General features: G+C 45.8%; 3 protein-coding genes across 5 annotated transcripts; 2 read left to right on the top strand and 1 right to left on the bottom strand.

Moving 5' to 3' along the window:
• Window positions 1-10: 10 nt before the first annotated feature.
• pex5 (peroxisomal biogenesis factor 5) lies at window positions 11-8892 on the top strand. Of its 3 annotated transcripts, XM_029128969.3 has the most exons (17): window positions 11-243; window positions 2028-2183; window positions 2273-2311; window positions 2453-2570; window positions 2659-2805; window positions 2955-3039; window positions 3385-3475; window positions 3712-3834; window positions 4700-4813; window positions 5215-5298; window positions 5598-5717; window positions 5887-6030; window positions 6114-6184; window positions 6619-6840; window positions 6981-7146; window positions 7232-7389; window positions 7636-8892. In XM_029128969.3, exons 2-17 carry the CDS (start codon window positions 2070-2072, stop codon window positions 7880-7882), a joined length of 2043 nt encoding a protein of 680 aa, XP_028984802.1. In that variant the 5' UTR covers window positions 11-243; window positions 2028-2069; the 3' UTR covers window positions 7883-8892. The 3 variants fall into 3 exon arrangements, with proteins under 3 accessions (XP_028984802.1, XP_028984803.1, XP_028984804.1); XM_029128970.3 differs by lacking the exon at window positions 4700-4813 and having other exon boundaries at window positions 13-243; XM_029128971.3 differs by lacking the exons at window positions 3712-3834; window positions 4700-4813 and having other exon boundaries at window positions 14-243.
• A 464-nt stretch (window positions 8893-9356) lies between these two features.
• On the top strand, window positions 9357-11875 carry cdca3 (cell division cycle associated 3). Its single transcript, XM_029129041.3, has 6 exons — window positions 9357-9514; window positions 9993-10143; window positions 10237-10357; window positions 10444-11340; window positions 11446-11513; window positions 11635-11875. The coding sequence occupies exons 2-6, from the start codon at window positions 10012-10014 to the stop codon at window positions 11725-11727; spliced, it is 1311 nt and encodes a 436-aa protein (XP_028984874.1). The 5' UTR covers window positions 9357-9514; window positions 9993-10011; the 3' UTR covers window positions 11728-11875.
• Window positions 11876-13904: 2029 nt separating this feature from the next.
• gnb3a (guanine nucleotide binding protein (G protein), beta polypeptide 3a) lies at window positions 13905-19403 on the bottom strand. Its single transcript, XM_029129058.3, has 9 exons — window positions 19184-19403; window positions 16676-16798; window positions 16410-16555; window positions 16166-16229; window positions 15914-16076; window positions 15501-15567; window positions 15211-15412; window positions 14920-15136; window positions 13905-14841 (listed from the first exon to the last, which is right to left on the bottom strand). The coding sequence occupies exons 2-9, from the start codon at window positions 16730-16732 to the stop codon at window positions 14735-14737; spliced, it is 1023 nt and encodes a 340-aa protein (XP_028984891.1). The 5' UTR covers window positions 16733-16798; window positions 19184-19403; the 3' UTR covers window positions 13905-14734.
• Window positions 19404-20675: the final 1272 nt, after the last annotated feature.

Genomic DNA, 20675 nt, shown 5'->3' with positions numbered 1-20675 from the left:
GGCAGTTTGAGAATGGCCAACGTAACGTCAACGCCGCGCGACACTCCGGGATCGGTGAAGGGTTTTGTGGGTCATGGAGGAGGCAGGTAAATAAAGGAAAGGCGCTACCCAGACGCAGCGGCTGCTCGAGACGGTTACCGGGAGGTTTGTCACGCTGGACGCCGCAGCCGTTGCCGCGATACGGTTGTAACGTCGGACGGGGAGGACAGACGGTCGGTTCGGCTACGGCAGCAGCTGTCGGCGGTGAGAGGAGCAAACATCACGCTACCCGTCCATTCACGCCTCTGTGGCCATCGCGTTACGGCTACTGTCAGCTAGCGCTAGCTAGTGCAAACGCTGCAAGCCAAACGGGTCGTTGCGTCCTTCACTGCGTGTTCTTCCCTCTACTCTACTCGGAGAGCAGCGTGGTGGCTAATTTAAACGAGCTAAAGTGGCTAACGCTTTAGCGAGCTAATGCTGCTGTTTTACATTGAGACCTTGGCTAGCCCAGTGCTCCCAGTCAGTGCACTGCACTGGACTGGGCTGACACATTACAGCAGCGTGAACGGTAAACACCTGAATGCTGCTCACAGCTCTGCACAGGCGAACCTCTCTCCAGAACTAAACTATTATGAGTATAACGCTATCAATTCAGTTAAACATTAACATAATATTGACGTGTGCAGGACTGAAGAACACGTTATACCTCCCGTCATTGTTCAGCGGTGCATTATGCAAGGGGGCATCTATGCGAGCCGCAGCCTTTCTGTGATAACTTGTATGTGTATTAATGTCTAATCCTCTTACTTTGACCCTAATCAGCACAGAGCAGCTGTTTGAATATGTCTCATGATGGACAGCGCACCTGTTGAAGGAACTGTCCATAAATTTATGTCACGTTTCAGACCTTCTGAATTGTGACTTTTGCTCAGAAACATACCTTTTGTTTATTGAATCTCTTTTTGGCATTTTAAACAATGAATCCCGTCAGTTGAAGTGTATTCCTAACAGGTCAGTGTGGGTCAAGTAATAGTTGTCATTACCTACAAAGGGCTTAGAGAAGTGTGTCAGTTTGTCAGCTGTTCATCCTTAGCCCTTGATGCAGTAGGTCAGTGAGTTCAGCGTTAGGATCTCCTCGTGGACCACGAAATATACAGTATTTTCATGGTTTGCACTTATAATAATGGATGTTATTTCCCTGTTGCTTTTAGTGTCACATACATGAGGAATGAATATCAATAGAAAAGTGTTAATATTGTGATGTGGCTTCAGGACTCTGTACCATTTTTTTTATACTGTCTAGTAAGACACCCACAGTTTCAGTATTAATCTCAAGATATTAAATCATTTAACCACTGTTCTTCATCAGGGTTTTATTCATAACTCTTTATTTCAGCAGAAAAAAACACACCACTTCAGTTATTAATGTTTTAACAAGAGTGCATAATATAAAATCACAATTTAAAATTTAAGTCAGGAAATCTCCACCAGACTTTAATTAACACCTTTTAGCATTTGACTTGACTCGTTTGACATTTAAGTCTTGCATTATTCAGAGTGTAATGACTGCAGTTTGTAGCTAGATCTTCAGAACTTGCTGCCCGTCTGAGTAAAATCTGCACTGAGTGCCTGTGCCTGCCGGGCCATCATGTCCACATTATTAATGGTTCCCTCTAAGCCAGGAAATGACACGGAAAACAGCAGATGGAGCTTAAATTTTGTAATGTGCTTGGTCTGTTGGGGGGAAAAATAGGAAAAGTTGTATTTTTTTTTCTTTGACAATAACCCCTATTTACATAGTTACAGTGTCTTCTAGTTGAATAGAAATGCTTGTTGACCTGACGGTTATACAGTAGTGTTCCATTTCTTTGCTGTTAACTCCAATATGCAGTTTACCCATGTAATGTGTATTTCACACAGTAGTATCACAGTCTGGGCTTTTCCAACTGACCACCTGAAGTGACTGAGAGACATCTAATCCTGAAAAAAGTGATGTTTTCTATTAATGTTTTTCAAACTGAGCACCACATGTACTCCTTCACTTCCAGTTTTCACGTGGTCTGATTGATTTTGCCCGGACCTGTGTTGCCATGGCAATGCGGGAGTTGGTGGAGGCAGAATGTGGGGGAGCCAATCCCCTCATGAAGTTGACAAGTCACATGACCAAGGAGGGGGGGGCATGGCGGCACCGCTCAACACCTACAGTGAGCAACTTTAGGTTTCCATCAGCATCAATTTATATATCGGCTAAACAAAATGTTTTAACATGAAATTGCATCCTGATTGTTCTCAGATACCCCCCACTCCCATTGAAATTGCAACTGAAGAAGAGGTTAGTGCCCATCTTCCTTTCCAAATTCACAAGCATTTCCACCCTAAGACTGTGCCAGCTGCTCAGGCCTATATATACAATGTGTAGCTTCTAAAAAGTATAGTGGTTCTGATTTACTAGGTATTTCTCATTTTCCTCCAGCTTGTGAATGAGTTCCTCCAGGCCCCACCACGAGCTCCTCACACATTTGACATGGGTCAGCTGTTGGAGGAAATGCAGCAGATTGACCAGCAGAGCTACAGACAAGCCCCACAGCGAGGTACACATTGTTATTGTCATTTTTTTGTATCTTGCATACTAGGTTCAGGTATTTTTTTTGTCACAAGCTGTACCTATTCATTTAATAGCTCCAGATGTGGCAGCGTTGGCCCTCTCTGGTGACTGGGCAGCAGAATTTCTCTCAGGTTCAGAATCGGCCTCCACGCCGGGGCTCATCGCTCTTAGTGATGCAGCTGATGCTGATTGGACAAGGGAGTTTATTGCTGAGGCTGCAGGTAGTGCTTTCACACTAGTAACACTTTTTAATGCACCCTTCATCATTTCCAATATTTGAGAAATTATTTATTTTATTTTTTGCATTTCTGTTCTGTCCTGGTTTAGACTCAATTTCTTCTTCTTCTTGTTTTCATTTGCTCTGCTTCAGATCCTGGACGCTGGGCAGAGGAATATCTGGAGCAGTCCGAGGAGAAGTTATGGCTCGGAGACCTGGGAGACAAGGAGAATGAATGGTTAGACCAGGGACTGGGGAACATGGATATAAAGAATTGAAAGTATGGAGATGCAAAATGAATACTACAAGGCACACTGATGTAAATGTAGAGCATAGGAAAATATTTAGGGGGATGTTTAAGAGCGTAAGAGCACAGGACTGAATGGAAGCCTCTTGTTTCCTCTTGTGCCAATATCTCAAACTTTTATCCTGATCTAGAATGAACTTGGCCAACAATGAGCTCTGTTAAATGGCATTTAAACCACTGAGCAGGAATAGAAAGCTGAATATCAGAAATACACACACGTCCTATTGTCAAAACTGAACTCCTTTTAGTAAAGTGCTCTAATTGTTCATCTGACAGGACAAAGGAGTATCAGCCAGGAGAGGAGCTGAGGCAGGCAGCCAGTGAACTTGTCTCAAAGGTTGATGATCCCAAGTTACAAAACACAGAGGTGAGAAGCTCTCTGTGTGATCGGAGTCCTCTTGAACGAATGTGCCATTCTGTTTACATCTCTCCCCATCTCCTTTATCTTCTTTAACCTTTTTGTAGCTTAGCCCATTGGTAATGTTGATTACTTAAGCTTTGATCAAGGTTGTTGTCCCCAGCTGTTTAGTAGAAAGTATAAGTATGAACATGCCCAGTTATTAGCAATGGTGATGGCAAATGCTTTTTTTTGTTGTTGTGTAGTTCCTGCGATTCATTAGGCAGATTGGCGAGGGCAGTGTCACAGTGGAGAGCAGAACAGACAAACAGCTCACAGATAAAGCTCAGGCCGAGGAGGCTCAGAACTGGGCCTCCAACCTCAACCAGGTACGAGTCATTGCCAACTGAGGACGGATCGTTACAAATGGGGATTTACTGAGAAGGAACTGTGGTTCACTTTCACACAGTCAAGGCTGTGTCTTGTGACTCATCACCCTAGTGCCTGACAAAGAGTAACATTTTCCACAAAAGTAACCAAGAGCAGCCACTACATCCACTGTAATATGAAGCTCAAGGCTGCACAGCAGTGTAAAAAGAATGTACTGAGCAAAGAGAGGGCTATTAGTTATTATTTTTCTGCCCTTAGTCTTTGAATGCGTAAACGTCAGCTCTAGTTGAACATTCTGGATTGTAGCTACATTTACCTCTAAAATCAGCAAACAGACGCCCCATTTCTTCCAGAAAAGGAACAGATTTCTGAGGCCAAAGCAGGCTCATTCAGGAATGTTGTTTTTTTTAAAATGGGATTTTGATTTTCAATTTGCTGTCCTACATTTTTACTTACTTTTCGTTTTAGTTATAAATCTTATTTATGTTTTGACCTCTTGGCACTTTAATTTTTTTGTTGAGCGCGTCTCTGTTTTTAGTTGTTTTCTTTTTTTTCTGTGGCAGAAAAGGGTTTCCGTATTACACAGTGCATGTGTAGCTCTCAGTCCTGTTTATGATGAATATCTTGTTAACTGTGGCTCCATTGTGCTTCCGACCTAATCCTCACATGTACTCTTCCCATTTTTTGACCTGCCTCTAAACTCCTGGCTTTCCATTCCCTCAATTAACAACGTCATTTTCCTCCTGTCACTTAAATTACACCTACTCTGCCCACACCTCCAAAAAAACCCTCCTCACCAACCGCTCCCTCTCCCTCAAAACATTGCCCCATTCCCATTTCCACTCGTGTTCGCTCCCCCCGTAGTTCCTGATGGAGACGGGGGGAGGGAGCCTTCCCCTGGAACCCCCAGAGAGGAATGAGAAGATTGAGAAAACTAAAGCTAAACAGGCAGAGCAGTGGGCCAAGGTCGTCAGGCAGGTAGGACCTCTGTGGTCGTGGCAGGGATAGCTTTTTTTTTTTTTTTTTTTTTGTTAATTTGCTTTTTTTGTTTTTGTTGTTTTTGTTTTGCTACAGTTATTGGAATACTCCAGCGTATTTAAGTGTCGCTTCTAGTGTAATAGTTAGACTTAGTTAGCTTTGCACTTATGAATGATTGCTCCTGTTTAAGAGAATCAGGAGTTAATTAGGAAGCAAATTGAGGAATCAGATGGAGGTATTTAGGTTTTTCTTTGTGGTTTCTTCTTTCATCTTTTCCTCTTTTCCATTCACTTCCCTAAATTTTTTTCCTGTTCTATTGTGCCCTCTTTGTTGTGCCTGTATTGTAACCATTTGTAGCCAATACATGTAGACGCCAGTCAACAAATGTCATTGATATTCAGGTGTCAGAGGAGTCAGCTGAAGCCTGGGTGGACCAGTTCACCACATCGGGGCCCGATTTCCAACAAGCCAAAGCTGCAGTGGAGGTGAGGCCAGAATGAATCAAGTCCTAAACCCAGAGCTGAAGCAAACGTGTAGGAGAAGTAATGCAGAGTTTAAATCTCTTTGTCCTGGTTGGATGAGATTCAGGAAAACCTGCTTAATCATTTTAAGTGTTGACAGAGCTACACTATTTTATAAGAGAAGGAATGTGCTCCAAAAAATCATCAATACAGATTTGTCTTTTACTTGATGAAGTAAGGTCAAATCTGTCTACAATACATGGTGATATATTGAGTGAGGAGACTCTGTGAAGTAATGGTGTGTATCGCTGTCATTTCACTAGAGTGATGTTGATTTCTGGGAGAAGCTGCAGCAGGAGTGGGAGGAGATGGCTAAGAGGGATGCAGAAAGCCATCCGTGGCTGTCGGACTTCGATCAGCTACTCAGCACTTCTTATGATAAGGTAACTGTCATCTGATGAGAAATATAATATGTTTGTTGGATTTCAGCGTTTGTGCACACGCAGCCCTTCCCGTCGTAGCTAGCAATGTTACTGCTTTCATATGTCTCTGCATGATCCTCTATTAGACACATACACTCATCAGCCCCTGTGTTTTCCCTGTTTGTCCCAGGGGTATCAGTTTGAAGAAGAAAACCCTTATTTATCTCACCCGGACCCATTGTCAGAGGGAGTCAAGCGGATGGCGGCAGGGGACATTCCTGGTGCCGTACGGTTCTTTGAAAGTGCTGTACAGAGAGAGCCAGACAACCAGTTGGTGAGATTTATAAAACCCACTATTAATTACCACGTTAACACATTTTTGTCAATGTGTTTTACTTTGTCTTTCATTTTTTGAAGGCTTGGCAGTATCTAGGAACCTGTCAGGCTGAAAATGAGCAAGAATTTGCTGCCATCAGCGCCCTCCGCAGGTCAGGAGTTACTATTGTTTTGCAAAAAAACACACGTTTGTTTTTAAGGTACAATATTTCCACAGCTAATAAGATAATACAGAGAATTTAGTAACCGTTGTAAACAAGATAAGAGGCAACCTCCTGGTGACCCTAGCAGCCACATATGTCTGAGTAAAATATTTTTTGCATACACACTGGAGTTATTTTGGATTCTGAATTATATGAAACATACATTATTTGAGTGAGGCCCAAGGTTTTCTAGTTTGGATCTATCTCTGTTTATATTACTATAGCTGAATAATGAGCAGGGGTTCTGTTTCTATAATAAGATGATGTCCACAAAACAGAATTCTAAATAATGTGTTAAATTACAATTTACACATTGAGTTGTTTATTGAGCAAAGTGATATAGTCTGTTGCCTGATTTTATTGTGTTTTCTCATTTTAATTAGATGTATCGAGCTCAAGAACGACAACCTAACTGCGCTGATGGCGTTGGCTGTCAGTTTCACTAACGAATCACTGCACAGGCAGGCCTGTGAGACCCTTCGTGACTGGCTCAAACACAATCCAAAATACAGCTCTGTCTGGGAGCAGAATGAGCGTGAACGCCAAAACGATGGTGCCAGAGAGAGGGAGAAGGAGAGGGAAAGGTTCGGGTCACTGCTTCCAGAGTGAGTGTAGCGCACATGTCGGATTGAGAACATTTACAGCTTCAAAACAGAAACTGGAGAACCAACACGTAATGTATTAATACTAACCTCTTCTACTGACCCCTTTCTATTTCCCCTTTTTATATGCTTTTACTGCACAGATCTTTGTTTACTGAGGTCCAGACCTTGTTCCTGCACGCAGCCAACTCGGATGCATCCCAGGTGGACCCCCAGCTGCAGTGTGGTCTGGGAGTCCTGTTCAACCTCAGCGGGGAGTATGACAAGGCGGTGGACTGTTTCAGTGCGGCTCTCTCCGTCACACCACAGGTTAGTGCACAGGTTAGATTCCATGCTGAGATCCGGACGTCTGTCTTCACTCTGTCGACGTCTGAGCCACCCTGTTTTTCTTCAGGACTACTTGCTATGGAATAAGCTTGGTGCCACACTAGCTAATGGAAGCCGCTCCGAAGAGGCAGTGGCTGCCTACAGGAGAGCTCTGGAACTGCAGCCAGGCTTTGTCCGTAGTCGCTACAACTTGGGGATCAGCTGCGTCAATTTAGGAGCCCACAGGTACTTTCTAGTTTTTAGATGTGCATTGTGGCTAGAAATTTCACAAACCAACATTTTATTTGAGTTCCCTCTTTAATTTGTATTGTAACGTTGTTGTTATTATCATAGGATATCATAATGATATGCCCTGTAGTGATTGAATTCAATACAGTTGCGTTGACTTCCACTAGATGGCATTAGCAGTTTTGTAAAATAGTGTTTGAAATAAGCAGTTTACTCTGCTTGCTTTTTCTCCCTCTTCTTCAGAGAGGCAGTGGAGCACTTCCTTGAAGCACTGTCTCTACAGCGCCAGGCTGCTGGCGATGGAGCAAGGGCTGCACGGGGGCCTGGAGGTGCTGCCGCAACCATAATGTCTGACAACATCTGGTCCACCCTGCGAATGGCTCTCAGCATGATGGGAGAGAGCTCACTGTACGGTGCCGCTGACCGCCGGGACTTGGACACGTTACTGGCTCACTTCTGCCAGAGAGAAGTAGAAGGTGGAACTGAATGAAGACCTGGAAGGGGGGCGCTCATTGAGTGTGAATGTGTTTTTTTGGGAGGTGAATGTTTGGGTAAATGAATGGAGCCGAGAGAAATCCGACTGGTAACAATTAGAGGAAAATGCAGGAGGATAGCACTGTGAATTATCCACCAACTTAGAGATGTCATTTTGTAGTCATATGTACAACTATTGAATATTGCCGTATTAGTCTCTAAGTAAAGAAATGCCATTTCACTGTATTTTACATGTTTGCTGATTTCCTTCTGATAATGTTGAAATGAAGATTGAGTTTTTGAAATTTCACTTTCAGTGAATTTTACTTTTGTTTGATGATGACAGTAAAAATGGGGTTTAGTGAGTTCCTTCAGTATTAAGTAAACAGCGTTGTACAGTTAAGTTTATCATGCTACCAAGTGCTCTCTTAGTGTTTCAGTTAACTGTAAACTCACCATGGTTACGCAAATTAAAGGTACAACATTGCTGTGACCTTGAAAAACATACAGTACTGCTTATCATCAACAGCGCCCTCCGGAAGGGTCTTGATGGTTCTAAGTGCAAACACTAGTAAGTGCTACAGCAACTTGTACTTAATTTTTTACTGATCATCAGCCAGGACAATGATCTGACAACCAGCAGGACTGTTACTGTGTGTGTGTGTGTGTGTGTGTGTGTGTGTGTGTGTGTGTGTGTGTGTGTGTGTGTGTGTGTGTGTGTGTGTGTGTGTGTGTGTGTGTGTGTGTGTGTGTGTACGTACAGTGAGTGCATTTGGGGTTGAGTGGAGGATAATATTCATGCATCAAATGCTAAAATTACATATTTAATACGTAATATTGGTAAGGAAGACTTCTCTGGGCTCCCCCCTCTTGCTTTTTCATATCGCTCCTTCAAACAATTTGCTTCATTGTAAAATAATTGCCATATTGTGTATTGTAACATAATTGTTGCACTATAATTGTTTTCAGGCTACTTATATCCTGACTGCAATGTTGAATATAATCAGCAATAAAGCTTTGATTCCACACGTGTTTTTTTTCTGTTTTACCAATCCTAGAACAGGTTATTTAGGAGCTGAAGACAGAAGTGTATAACACAAAGATATAACAAATCTTTAAAATACATGAGACCTATTAAAACACAAAAGAAACACTATCACTACTGTAAATAACATTTATTTAAGATATATGGCAGTTCTATTATTGTTCTTAATTCTTAATCTAGCTTTAAATAAAATTAAGTTTTATTTTTGTATATAGTAACCAAGTTGAATAGACATTTTACTTGTAGCGTAATATCTGTTTACATTACAATGATTACAATAATCGTTTGATATTCCTCTATATTGCTGAGTCAGTGGAAGAGGCGAGGTTTGTATCAAAAGGACAAAAACAAGTTGCATTTATTCAAACTTTTGAATATTGTCCTTTGAGGCCACGCCCAGATCTATGAGGTAGTGGCCACAGCCAATCAGTGCAGAGGAGGTGCAGGGGACGCGTACGCGGATTGGTTCGTTCAAAAATAACATGCCGCAACCCCGCCATTTAAATGTTTTAAAAGTCGTGTGTTTTCCGTTTCTCACAACTGTAGTATTAGTATAAGGGGAGTTTGTGTCACGTCCGTTTGTCTGGCGTAGCCTCGTTTAAGGTAAGAAACTTGATACATGAAATATAGGGTCGACTTGGTTAAAGAAAGGCAAAGTACTTGCAGTAAGTAATGAATGACCAGGTCGCCTTAGCGGAACTAGCTCGTTAGCGGTTTATTAGGAGCTGATATAAAACAATATTTTAATAGAGTAAGTATTTATCGTCTTATGTCGCTGCAGTCACGTGTCTGTGAGCATAACCTAAACTGACATCACGTGTTCTTCAGTGTTTATTGTATTGTTTTCATTGTATCAATGTGTACTCGTATGTCTTAGTTGTGGGTTCACATTGATGTGTGAGCAATCAAAGAGCAAAGCTTCTAATCATATTCAAGTGCATCGGTGGTGTTTTAGTTGCAACAAGTCACTGCTCTGTTATTGGTACTTGCTTTTGTGTTGCCTTTAGGTTTGTTATGTACAACCAGTTTTTCTTTCAGGTAGACTATAACTGTACTGTTGTTGTCTTTATCTCTTCGTCAGGTTCCACTACATCAGCATCATGGGGTCCAGTGAGAGCAAGATTGCTGTGGCTGCACCGGTGAATGCAGCGCCAGCCATCAAAAACACCCGAGTCACTTGTCTGTTAGACCCTCGCTCTCCTTCAGCAAACCTCGCTCGTACTCCTATCCAGGTAGGTCACCTGACTAACCGTCCACCCCCTAAACTACAGACTGCAGGGGGGGGGGGTTGATAATGGGTTAATCATACCACATCCCTGTTCTAGATTGGTGAACCAGAATCTGTGACTTCAGCTGTGGTGCAAAACGTATGTCACCCTGCTATGGTGGATCCCCGCTCACCCACTGTTGGCATTACACGCACCCCTGTCAGAGAAGTCATGAGAGGTAAGACTTGGTTAAACACTAACCTTATTTTAGCTCCTCTCGTGTGTACAGTGCAGTGAACCATGATGTGTTATGTTTCTCAACAGCAAAAGTTGGGTCCTTTGCTCGACGTCTGGGAATGCTTTTCTACCATGACACGGAATACAAAGCCCCTCAGGAGGAGGAGGAGGAGGTCTTTAAGCGTGAGGAGCTGGCCTCCACTGAGCCTCTGCTATCTCCCCAGTCTTCCAAGGGCTTTGGCACCATGGCCATGCATGCTAACCTCCTCGCCACCCCTGTGCGGCCTCCTGTCTACAGCTCGGTTGACTCGAGCCCTTTTGTGCTTCTTCAGGAGCACCAGGTGGAGGTTGATATAGAAGCCGAGGCAGATATTAGCCTGGAGGAGGCAGAGGAAGCAAAGGAATCTCCTCTTCACAAGCGACTGAGCATGAGCCTGATCACCTGCCATGAGGGCGCCACTTCATCTCAGATCTTTGCTGAGGTGCACCGTGATTGTGCTTCTCCCGTGCCTAGTGCGGAAGTGGAGACATTCGGGGCTGGTGTGGATCACTCCTATGCCCGTCCTTCACTTGAAGTTAAACCTGAGTCCGCTGTTGAGCCTTCCCCAAACACTCAGCAAGACGAATCCCCAGCTCAGTCCTCTGCACAGATAATTGAAGCAGAGGCACTGCCGTCTGAAGAAAGGAGAAACTCTGATTCCACGGAAGCTCCTTCGGCTCCTGTAACCGCTCCACCAACTGTGCCCGGCCCAGAGCAGCCACAGCACAAAGGCATCCGCTGCCCCACCTTTGACCCAAAGAGTCCCAGTCAGGTGGTGTTCAAGCCTCAGTGGTTAGGAAAAGACTTTGGTGCTGCTGGGCTAAGAGCCAGGGGAGTGCAAGGGCACGGTGGGAAAGGCAGCTCCTCTCCCCTGGCCCTCCGCATTGCAGTTAAGACTGTCACCAATGAAAACAGGAGACAATCTGGGAAACTGAAGCAGAAAGGTCTGAACACAGTTTATGGTCTCTTGTTTTTCATAATGAGAATGTTCTCATTCTCATTACATGTTCTTGTCTTACTGTGCATTTGACTCTTTTCTTATTCTCTAGGTACTGAAGGCCGTTCTCCTCTCCAAATCCTCAAGGAGACCAACTCACCCAGGGACCAACATTCTCAGGTACCTGACACGAGCACACACTCGCTGTTAGGACAATAAAATGGAGACGTGTGTTCAGGTTGTCCTAAATAAACGTGTAAGTGACCTTTGTACTTTGTACTTTGTCCCTTCACATCTTCAGCTTAAGTTGAAGGCATCTACCCCGAACAAGCAGAGGCTTGGACACATGGACAGCAGAGCGCTGGCCGTGGCTCTGGACAAGGAGAACAGATGATGCTCGGCAGGGATCAAAACATATTTGTCCTGCTTTTTTATAGCTTTTCACAACTTGCTTTTATTTGTCTTAATGTGATGTTTTTGTATATATACTTTTAACTGCTGGTTTAGGCGGTTTTCAACCTGTTTTGTCTCTTATGTAAATTTATAAATAAAATTGCTTCTTTTGAATTTCAGCTTTAAAGTTTGTATTGGCTGTAAAACATTTTTGTCTATTGATTCTTTGCTTTGTACAAGATTGTACAATTTCTATTTTATTTCTACACAAATAAAATGCACTAAATCCTCAACAATACATTTTTGTGCAAATGTAATTTCTGTTTCAGTCATTTCACCTTTAGGTTTGGCTACTGTTTATATTTACAGAACCAAAGAAATGCAGTTTGCTTCTAACCAGACATGTACAAATTAGTATTTAGATGCAAGTCTAGGTGTGAGTGACCGGTTTAGCTGATGCTGTAAGTCTTATGACTGCTGTATAGTGCAAAATGATGATGCAGACACTGTACACCTGCTCTGTGTGTAAGTCTAATTTAAAAGTAATGCTCTGCGTCATAACTGTTGACAATACTTCCGCCTCTCGAGGAGTGCAGACGTGTTTTCTCTCCGCTCCCACTCTACTTTTGCTCGCAGTGTCCTTGTCCTGTCTTTTCTGAGCACCCTGATCTGTTATTCTGGAATAACATTTTTGAACATGGAGCTAATCAACGGGTCACTCAGCGCATTGGACAAGGTTTCCTCACAAAGAAAAGAATCTCTGGCAGAACCGCTCTGCCCCTCGGGGACTCTTGCCTCCAGCTACGCGCGGGACGCCTGGTTCTCCGTGTGTCCTGAGCCTCTGTCCATCGAGGATGCACAGCATCTATTCCTATTTTGGACTTTGATAACAGGGCTACTCGTAATTGGCTTTGGTGGTGCCCTGCTTTATCGGAAGATTGGAAAATCTGTGGCCGGCTTTTTGGCGCATCCACCGGCCGTGGAGCTACAAACGCCGACGGGGGCCATGGTTACTCAGCTGACGGAATTAGGCCAGAGGACGGCCCGGATGGAGGGACTGACAAGTAACATCTCAGCTCGTTTGGATGATTTGCATCAGAAGATGGCCCGGGTGGAGGTACTGATTAGTAACATCTCAGCCCGTTCGGATGCCCGGATTGCAGGACTGACCAGTAAGATCTCAGCCTGTGTGGAGGAAGACAAGAGACAGATGGATCACATCTGCAGACAGACTGAACACTTGGTTACTATGGTGAGAGCCTTGTCTGACAGGCTTGAGGAGATGTCACGGGTGACCCATGGTCCCACAAAAAGGGGTTAAGCCCTAAGTTCTGACCGATTGGAGTATTGATCTAGACAAATTAGTCATGGATTGTTAAATGTAATAGAATTGGCTGTGTATTACTCTGTCCCTTCTCCCTCACCCCTCCCTTCCCGGGTCCAATCTAGCTCACCAGCTGTGCCTCTATCTGTCCTCTTCCCCTGTTGTGTCTCCCTTCAAGGACAACTGTTGGACTGACATGTAAACATCTTGGTCGGCCTCGGTCATACTTCTATAAACAACGCTTCACTACACTGATGCAGATAACCCCCCCCCCCACCACCACCACCACCTTACACTCTCACCGTCTGCTCTCCGACCCTATCTATTCGTCCAGATGTACCCAAGAAAAATCAAGGTTTCCACTTGGACTGTGTGCCACTGTAAGCGTATGTTTCTGTATTGTTTTGTCTTTGTACTGCAACTTGCTTCCACTGTCAGCGCGGACGTGGCGCCCCAAATGGCTGCCTGGTTGTGCCAACACCAAGACAAGTCCCTAGTTCTGTAAAGTGCACTCTACAGGACATGGCAATAAAGCTCTTTCTGATTCTGACACTGATTCTGATGTTAAGGAAAGCTCAGCTTCATGAAGGCAATGCATTAAAATAAGGTTCAGGATGTGAATTATGGGCCGAAATCAACACTTCTGCGCTTGTGTGATGCAGAAAGTTTATTAGATTGCATAAAAAAGGTAGAATTGCTTAACTTTGCACAGTGTGTAACTAAGTGTTGGAAAAGACAAAGCCCATGTTTCTAGCCTGAGGTTGGAGGTTTTTTTATATACACAAACTGTCCTTCAAGTTTATCTGGTACTATTTAGGAGGAAATGTAATTGTTTACATACATTTTCAGATGTATTGCTCATGTCCACACAACAGCAGTTATCATCCAAAACAACACTCATACAAAGAGATTTATCCTGAGACAAATGGGTCATCTTTTTTTTTTTTGTAAGTGCTTAGTGAACCATAAAAAGCATTTTTATTATCCCATCTGTCAGTTAAACAGTTTACCCAAAGCAGTTTTCAGGTCTAGCTACCACATGCTATGTGAAATGATGGGACCCTAAGTCCTGTGAAACGTCGTCCATGAGTCACACACAGAACAACTCAAACACTAACGTAGACGTCTGCAAACTAAAACTCTGTTTTAAATTAAATTGGAGGATGAAAAGAAAGTAAATGTGAGGATCTAGAGAAGCTACCAAAACTAGGAACAAACAACAGCCTGAAACAAAATGCAATGATATGAAACAGCGTATTATTTATTATTATTATAGAGTGAACCTACGTTGATGTTGAATTCTACCTCGTCCAGTGCGCTAGCGTTCCCGTTTGGCAACGGTTCTCATTGGGTGATCTTCCAATCGCTGTGGTAAATGTGCATACGATATTAAAACCTAAACCGCACTATGATTCGCTATCAAGAGGCTGCTCTTTCCTGAGACCCCCACCCCTCTGCTCCAAAACGAATTCCCGCATAGCGTGAGAAGAAAGGTGAGAACGCGACGGGACAGAGAGGAGAACGTCTTTATATTACAGCCCCCCTGGAACCTCAGGTGGGACTTGGCACAATTAAAACCCCCTCCCCTCACCCTGTGTGGCTCCTCATCCCTCCCTCAAACTCCTAGCTCTTCATTATCTCCTTCCCTCACTCTCAGGCAGATGTGAACCGCTGTCGTTCTGCTTCAGTTCCAGATCTTGAGGAAGCTGTCCCAGGAGCCCGTGCAGCACGCCATGCCGTCCGCGGACACCCCGATGCAGCTCACCCTGTTGTCGTGACCGGCCAGGGCCCCTGAAACACACGCGGAGACATTACATTAAGTCTCGCTGGATTTTAAAATCTACCTTCGTGTCTTCCAGCCGTACTCACCCACTCTCTCGGCTTTGAGCGAGTCCCAGATGTTGACGTTGAAGTCATCGTAGCCGGCCAGGATCAAGCGGCCGGACAGGGAGGGGGCCAGGGAGGTCACCCCACACATGATGCTGGAGTCCTGGTACGTGATGAGCTCCTGGTCAGCTCGCAGGTCGTACAGCTTGCAGGTGGCATCATCGGAGCCTGTTATCACTGCCTGGCCGTTGGGGAAGAACTGGAAGAGAGAGAGAGTCGAAACGGGGCCCAATTCATGCCTGCATGCAAAAAGGAGTTTAAATGTGAGCTCACCCCGATGGCATTGATGTCGCTCTCGTGGCCTGCGAACGTCTGTCTGCAGTTGCCGTCCCTGATGTCCCAGAGCTTGGCCGTGAAGTCGCATGCGCCTGAGATGAAGTACGAGAAGTCTGGGGACACGGCCAGCGACATGCAGTCTCCCTGGTGTCCGGCAAAGCTCGTTTTCTGGGTTCCTGTCTCAATGTCCCATAGTATGCTGCACAAAGACGGAAGACAAGGCTTGTCCCAGGGTTTGGTGCCAAGAAGGAAGCAGGAACACAGTTATGTTACATGTGCTGTCTCACCAGGTGCAGTCTCCAGAGCTGGTTATGATCTCAGTGTCGCTGATGAAGCGGCAGCAGGACAGGTAGCCTGCAGGACGGAGGGAGCGAGAGTCAAGTCCAGCACCGAGCACCTGTGTGTGTGTGTGTGTGTGTGTGTGTGTGTGTGTGTGTGTGTGTGTGTGTGTGTGTGTGTGTGTGAGCTCCTCACCTGTGTGTGTGTGTGTGTGTGTGTGTGCGTGCGTGCGTGCGTGCGTGCGTGCGTGCGTGCGCATGCGTGTGTGTGTGTGTGTTTGTGTGTGTGTGTGTGTGTGTGTGTGAGAGAGCCTCACCTGTCTGTGTGTGTGTGTGTGTGTGTGTGTGTGTGTGTGTGTGTGTGTGTGTGTGTGTGTGTGTGTGTGTGTGTGTGTGTGTGCGTGTGTGTGTGAGCTCCTCACCTGTGTGCGCCGCCAGCTCGCGCATGACCTTCACGTTGCCGTCTTTGCCCTTGAGGTTGTAGATGGAGCACATGTTGTCGAGACCGCCGCAAGCCACCAGGTTCCCGGACGGGGCGTAGGCACAAGTCATGACCCACGATGACTTGAGGGGGATGGCGTTGACCTGGGGGTCAGAGGTCATGTGTGTGAATGTGTGCAGCCGACTCTGGCTGCTTTGCTTTTTCCTCATTGCTCTCATTTGCTCCTCTCTACCTTGTTGGTTGTGATGCTGTCCCACACTATGAGCTTTCCATCTTGCGAGGCGCTGACACACAGCCTGGTGGAAGTCACCGCCACAGATTAGAACCGAAACTCGGGACCTCACAAGCTCTTTCAGCTAAATTTGTTGATTGCGACTCTAATTGCATAGACCTCCCTCCGCATTCACCCCCGTCTCCTAGCTCTTTGTCCCCTCAGATCTTGATCAATATGCGTTTAACGAGACGTGGTTGTTTACTTGGAGTCGGTGGCCCAGTGCATGGCGTAGATCTTGGCCAGGTGACCTCTTAGCGTCTTCCTGGTCTTCATCTGAACACGTCCCACCACAGCCACGCCGGCGGCGGCCTCCTCCAGCGTGGTGTCCTGCACGGCCTTGCGAGCTGCCTGTGGAGCAGAGACGAGCACAGGTGAACACTCGGCCCGGGAGCACCGGGAGCACCGGGAGCACCGGGAGCACCGGGAGCACCGGGAGCACCGTGCGCGTGTGACGCGTGGGCTACTGACAGTGATCTGGTCTTTGAGCGCGTCCGCCTCCTTCCGCAGCTGCTCCATTTCACCCATGGCAAAGGTCGTCAGGCACTGAGCTCAGCAGAGAGAGGGGGAGATGCGTCGGGAAGGATGGCGGCCCTGAAATCGAGAGCGAGGAAAAGCAGAAATGAGTCGACGAGGCAACGATTCCCCAGAATCCATTACCAGCATTTATTTTACTAATGTTTCAAGCTGGAACTTTACCTGCACCAGTTTCTGCCTTCTCTTGCGCCCGCGTCCAACTAAGTGCTAGTTTGCAAGTCAAACGCGCTCTCGTCTGCTTTGCAAACTCTCACAAACACTCGGCGGCGCGCCTGCACGCGCACACGCATCCGCACGCGCACACGCATCCGCACGCGCACACGCGTGACCCGGGGCGCGGACAAACACGGGGCAGCGAAGGCTGCAGCGTGACACCGGCAGGGGAAATGTTTGTTCTTCTCATAATGTGACACTTGTTGCGAGCACACATCCTCACCCGGAATGTACACAAGAACCAGTAGGTCCTGTAATAATGTCACCAGCTCCCAAACAGCCGGCGACGGGGGAGTCGCAGCCACTTCACACACTCCAATGTCACCTAATGTTAATGGCTATTGAATCTGGTAATGGTCGTGATTAAATGAGCGTCGTTTAAACCAATCACCTAATGGACACATTCATACAGTGTCACAAATTTAATCAAGGCGCAAGTGGAAAGGCACGGTCACGAATCGCAAGCTGATTGTTCAGGAGCGCAGGAGTTCAGACGCACACGACTCCGAGGCGCTGGTTAAACCGCCTTCAGCCTCGACACACGCGCAAACGTGACAAATTCGCTCGTTTCGTATTGATCTTACCTTGAAAGCTCAGGAGGAAATATTTGAGGGTATTGTACGCCTCGGTGCAGCAATCTCTCCCTCACTCATTCACTATTTGACTGAGTCTCCCTGTCAAAACACATGACCGAGTGGATTTGCCTCTAATTTGTTTGAAGTGAAAAGGAGAGGAAGGGCGCGAAGGAGGGAGTGACTCTGTAAAAGAAAGGGATTTGCTTTAATTGTTTTACCACTGAGATCTGTCTCTTTTCAATCTGTAAAGCTTAAAGTGATTTAAAGATGGTCTCAAATGTTTTAGAATTCAATTCCAGTGCTGATTTTTGACCTTTACTGTTAGGTAGTACTTCCAAACACCTAACGTGTTTTATACAGTACTCTACAGGTGAACCGCCTTCAACTGCTAATGATTATCGTCTGTAGTGTGGATAAAAGGGGATTTTAGGCCTTTGTCCCACGAGGGAAATTGTCTCAGTAATGAGTGTTAAATAAATGCTTAAGTGTTTCAAACACGCTGTTGCCCTTTTGCCATTCTGTCCCTGGGAACCTGCTGCCGGTCCGTGTGATTAAATGACTACTAGGGGGTTTCTGGATGGCGAAGTGCATTAACGCAGGCAGAGATCAGAGGAGTCAAAGCAAGCGAAGGCAGGTGGGGGGTAAGAGGCGAGGCAGGAGAGTGACTTTTAAATCCTGCTGGCTGAGATTTTAAGGGAAGCCTTTTGAATCAAATCTGCTCTCATCCGATTACTGACTGCTCTTTGCATCTGGATAAGAGATGGAGAAATGGCTGTGGTGAAGGGAGATAGTGGGAGGAGAATGAGGGAGGGGGCGCATTGGGGGCCTGTGGACTGGAGTCTGCAGCTGTACCTGCACTGAGGGCTCCTGACCGGTCATAAATTAAACTGTGTGCAGCTATTAAAACAAGATCGCGACCTCATGTTGACTCTTTACTCTCCTTAGTCTGATTCAAACGACCGTGGAGTTACACCTGTGTGTTTTCATATTTGGCACAGCTGGTATTTGAGATTCTGGCTTGCTGTTGATTCTGTGGTGGCTAATTGTATTTCTTCATTGTCACCAACTCATTTGCATGTTTACTATCAGGTGTTTTAATGTGTGATAACGTCATTATAGGACAATACATGTCATGCTTGTGATCCAGGTTGGTCAGACTCCCGTTGCCCTTTCTCCGTCTTTAGATTTCCACCCCTTGTTCTGACCTCACTGGCCTGAATGAAGCGTTCATAGAAACAACTTCACATAGTTTTATGATGCAGATTATGTCTGGCAGCACTTAGAGTCACGCAACAAAAGGAATTAGTGTTTTACTCAGATCATCACTTTACACGACAAAGACAGACGCGTGCGCGGATCCCGTGAAGTTCCTTCTGCACACAAACGCACATTAAGCACCTAAATGCTCATTTGCAACCTGCATTTAAAGGTAGATTAGTTCGTGTTCACAGTTACCTGTATGTGAATGTATGTACAGTATGTGCTTCATATAAAAAGCATCTTTATAACTTATTAGATACGTATTTTTGTGTTCATTAAAGGTTTCCAGTAAACACAGTTTTCATCTTCATCATCTTCATCATCATTCACTCTGTGATGCACACGTGAGCACACACCAAGAACAAAGCATCATACAGTAGAACTGTGTACTCACCAGTGAGGAGACTCCTCTCGGTCTGTGACACACGGATCTTTAATCACTCTTCCTCCGGCAGCTTCTCTCGGCCTGTTGTCATAAGTTTACTTAAGTGCTTCTAGACTTTTTTCCTGCTTGTTCACTTTTGACTTCACACGCTGTGGGATAGTCCTCCGTCGCTCGCTCGCTTGCTCGCTCGCTCCGGCCACTGCTCCTATGATGAACAGATGAGGATTGGAGGGATGAAGGGAGATCAGTGATGAGGGGATAAACACTGGGATGGACAGAAAGAGAGATGGAGAGGGAGGGGGGTAAAAAAAGAGTGAGGCAGAAAGGCAGAGGAAACCAAACAAGGTGCAGAGCGTGGCTGCGGGGTCACAAGGCATGAGCCGGGGTGAATCTGAATCAAAATGGAAAATGGAAAATGGTGAAGGGGGAGGGTCAAGAAGGTAAATAGAGGACCTGGGAACATGGCTTTTTATGGTGCTGAGCTCATCTTCAAAGATCTGTGACTGGCAGGAGGGCTTGTGTTTTGTAAACCCGAGGTGCAGCTAATATTAGAATGTTTACGGGCAGAGAGCACATCTGGGGATGTGGGAGCAAGCGGCAGGGTCCCATCCTGATGCCAACAGGTCCACGGGGCCCAGACGCCTGCTGTCGTCTGATGGTTGTGCTCGTCTCCGGCCGCTTTCCCCCCTCTCGCTTTCGCACTCGCTCTAATCCGCCCGGTGCTCGACGAAGCCTTTTGTGAGGCTTAGAGCTCCCGCTTTTAAGTATCACTGTTGTAACACCAGAGTTCGGGGAGATCGGCTTCCTCCAAATCAGGCCCAGACGAGGCCTCGAGGCCTGAGTCCGAATCCTCTCCATGTTGACCTTAGACTCATGTAATTACAGCGAAAACTACTACAAGCAAACATTATTATTTTCAATGCAAATCCATGACACTAAAGATTCAGAGACACAAATGATTGGGCCCGTGATGCTGGAGTCTGCGTATGTAGGTGAGAGGTGTGTTTTCCTACGCTTTTGGTTCTTTCTATGATTCATTGAGGATAAATTCATCTGCGCTTTCAAAGCGTTGACCTTTACTCACTCCGGCGCGGTGACGACAGAGGCAGACTGGCTGTTTTGGGCGAGTCGACCCTGGATTTACAACGATAGAGTTGGATCCGAGCGAGCGAGAAAACCAAAAAGAGGAGAAGGATCAGCTGGGGCGGCCAGAACGAAAACAAGCTGGAGGCTGAGAGTTATTACAGGGGGCTATTTAAAGAGCAGCGCTAAGGAACATTCACTTTCATAAGCAACTAATGAAGTTTGCCCTAAAACCAGCGCTTTATTCGAGGTGCGAGGTCCCTACACGCAGCCGTGCCCAGACTCTTGTAGCTGCACCGTTGGGCCTTACGTAATTTCTGCTAATCATTTCGAATATGGACGCACATTTCATGCTTTGCTGCCCCGCGCGTAATTAGAACAGGAGGGCGTGTTCCAACTCAGATGCATTATCAGCGCG

Source organism: Betta splendens, chromosome 16, assembly GCF_900634795.4.
Source record: "Betta splendens chromosome 16, fBetSpl5.4, whole genome shotgun sequence".
Taxonomy (NCBI): domain Eukaryota; kingdom Metazoa; phylum Chordata; class Actinopteri; order Anabantiformes; family Osphronemidae; genus Betta; species Betta splendens.
Note: the sequence above shows the minus strand (reverse complement) of the source record. Positions and strands in the feature narration are given on the sequence as shown.

Coding starts and splice junctions, on each gene's coding strand:
- pex5 (XM_029128969.3), top strand. CDS start 2,070: ATGGCAATGCGGGAGTTGGTGGAGGCAGAATGTGGGGGAGCCAATCCC. Junction 2,806..2,954: donor GTTTATTGCTGAGGCTGCAG/GTAGTGCTTTCA, acceptor GCTCTGCTTCAG/ATCCTGGACGCTGGGCAGAG. Junction 7,390..7,635: donor GTCAATTTAGGAGCCCACAG/GTACTTTCTAGT, acceptor CCTCTTCTTCAG/AGAGGCAGTGGAGCACTTCC.
- cdca3 (XM_029129041.3), top strand. CDS start 10,012: ATGGGGTCCAGTGAGAGCAAGATTGCTGTGGCTGCACCGGTGAATGCA. Junction 10,144..10,236: donor TCGCTCGTACTCCTATCCAG/GTAGGTCACCTG, acceptor TCCCTGTTCTAG/ATTGGTGAACCAGAATCTGT. Junction 10,358..10,443: donor TGTCAGAGAAGTCATGAGAG/GTAAGACTTGGT, acceptor GTTTCTCAACAG/CAAAAGTTGGGTCCTTTGCT.
- gnb3a (XM_029129058.3), bottom strand. CDS start 16,732: ATGGGTGAAATGGAGCAGCTGCGGAAGGAGGCGGACGCGCTCAAAGAC. Junction 15,568..15,913: donor CGAGCTGGCGGCGCACACAG/GTGAGGAGCTCA, acceptor TCCGTCCTGCAG/GCTACCTGTCCTGCTGCCGC. Junction 14,842..14,919: donor GCTCAAAGCCGAGAGAGTGG/GTGAGTACGGCT, acceptor CGTGTGTTTCAG/GGGCCCTGGCCGGTCACGAC.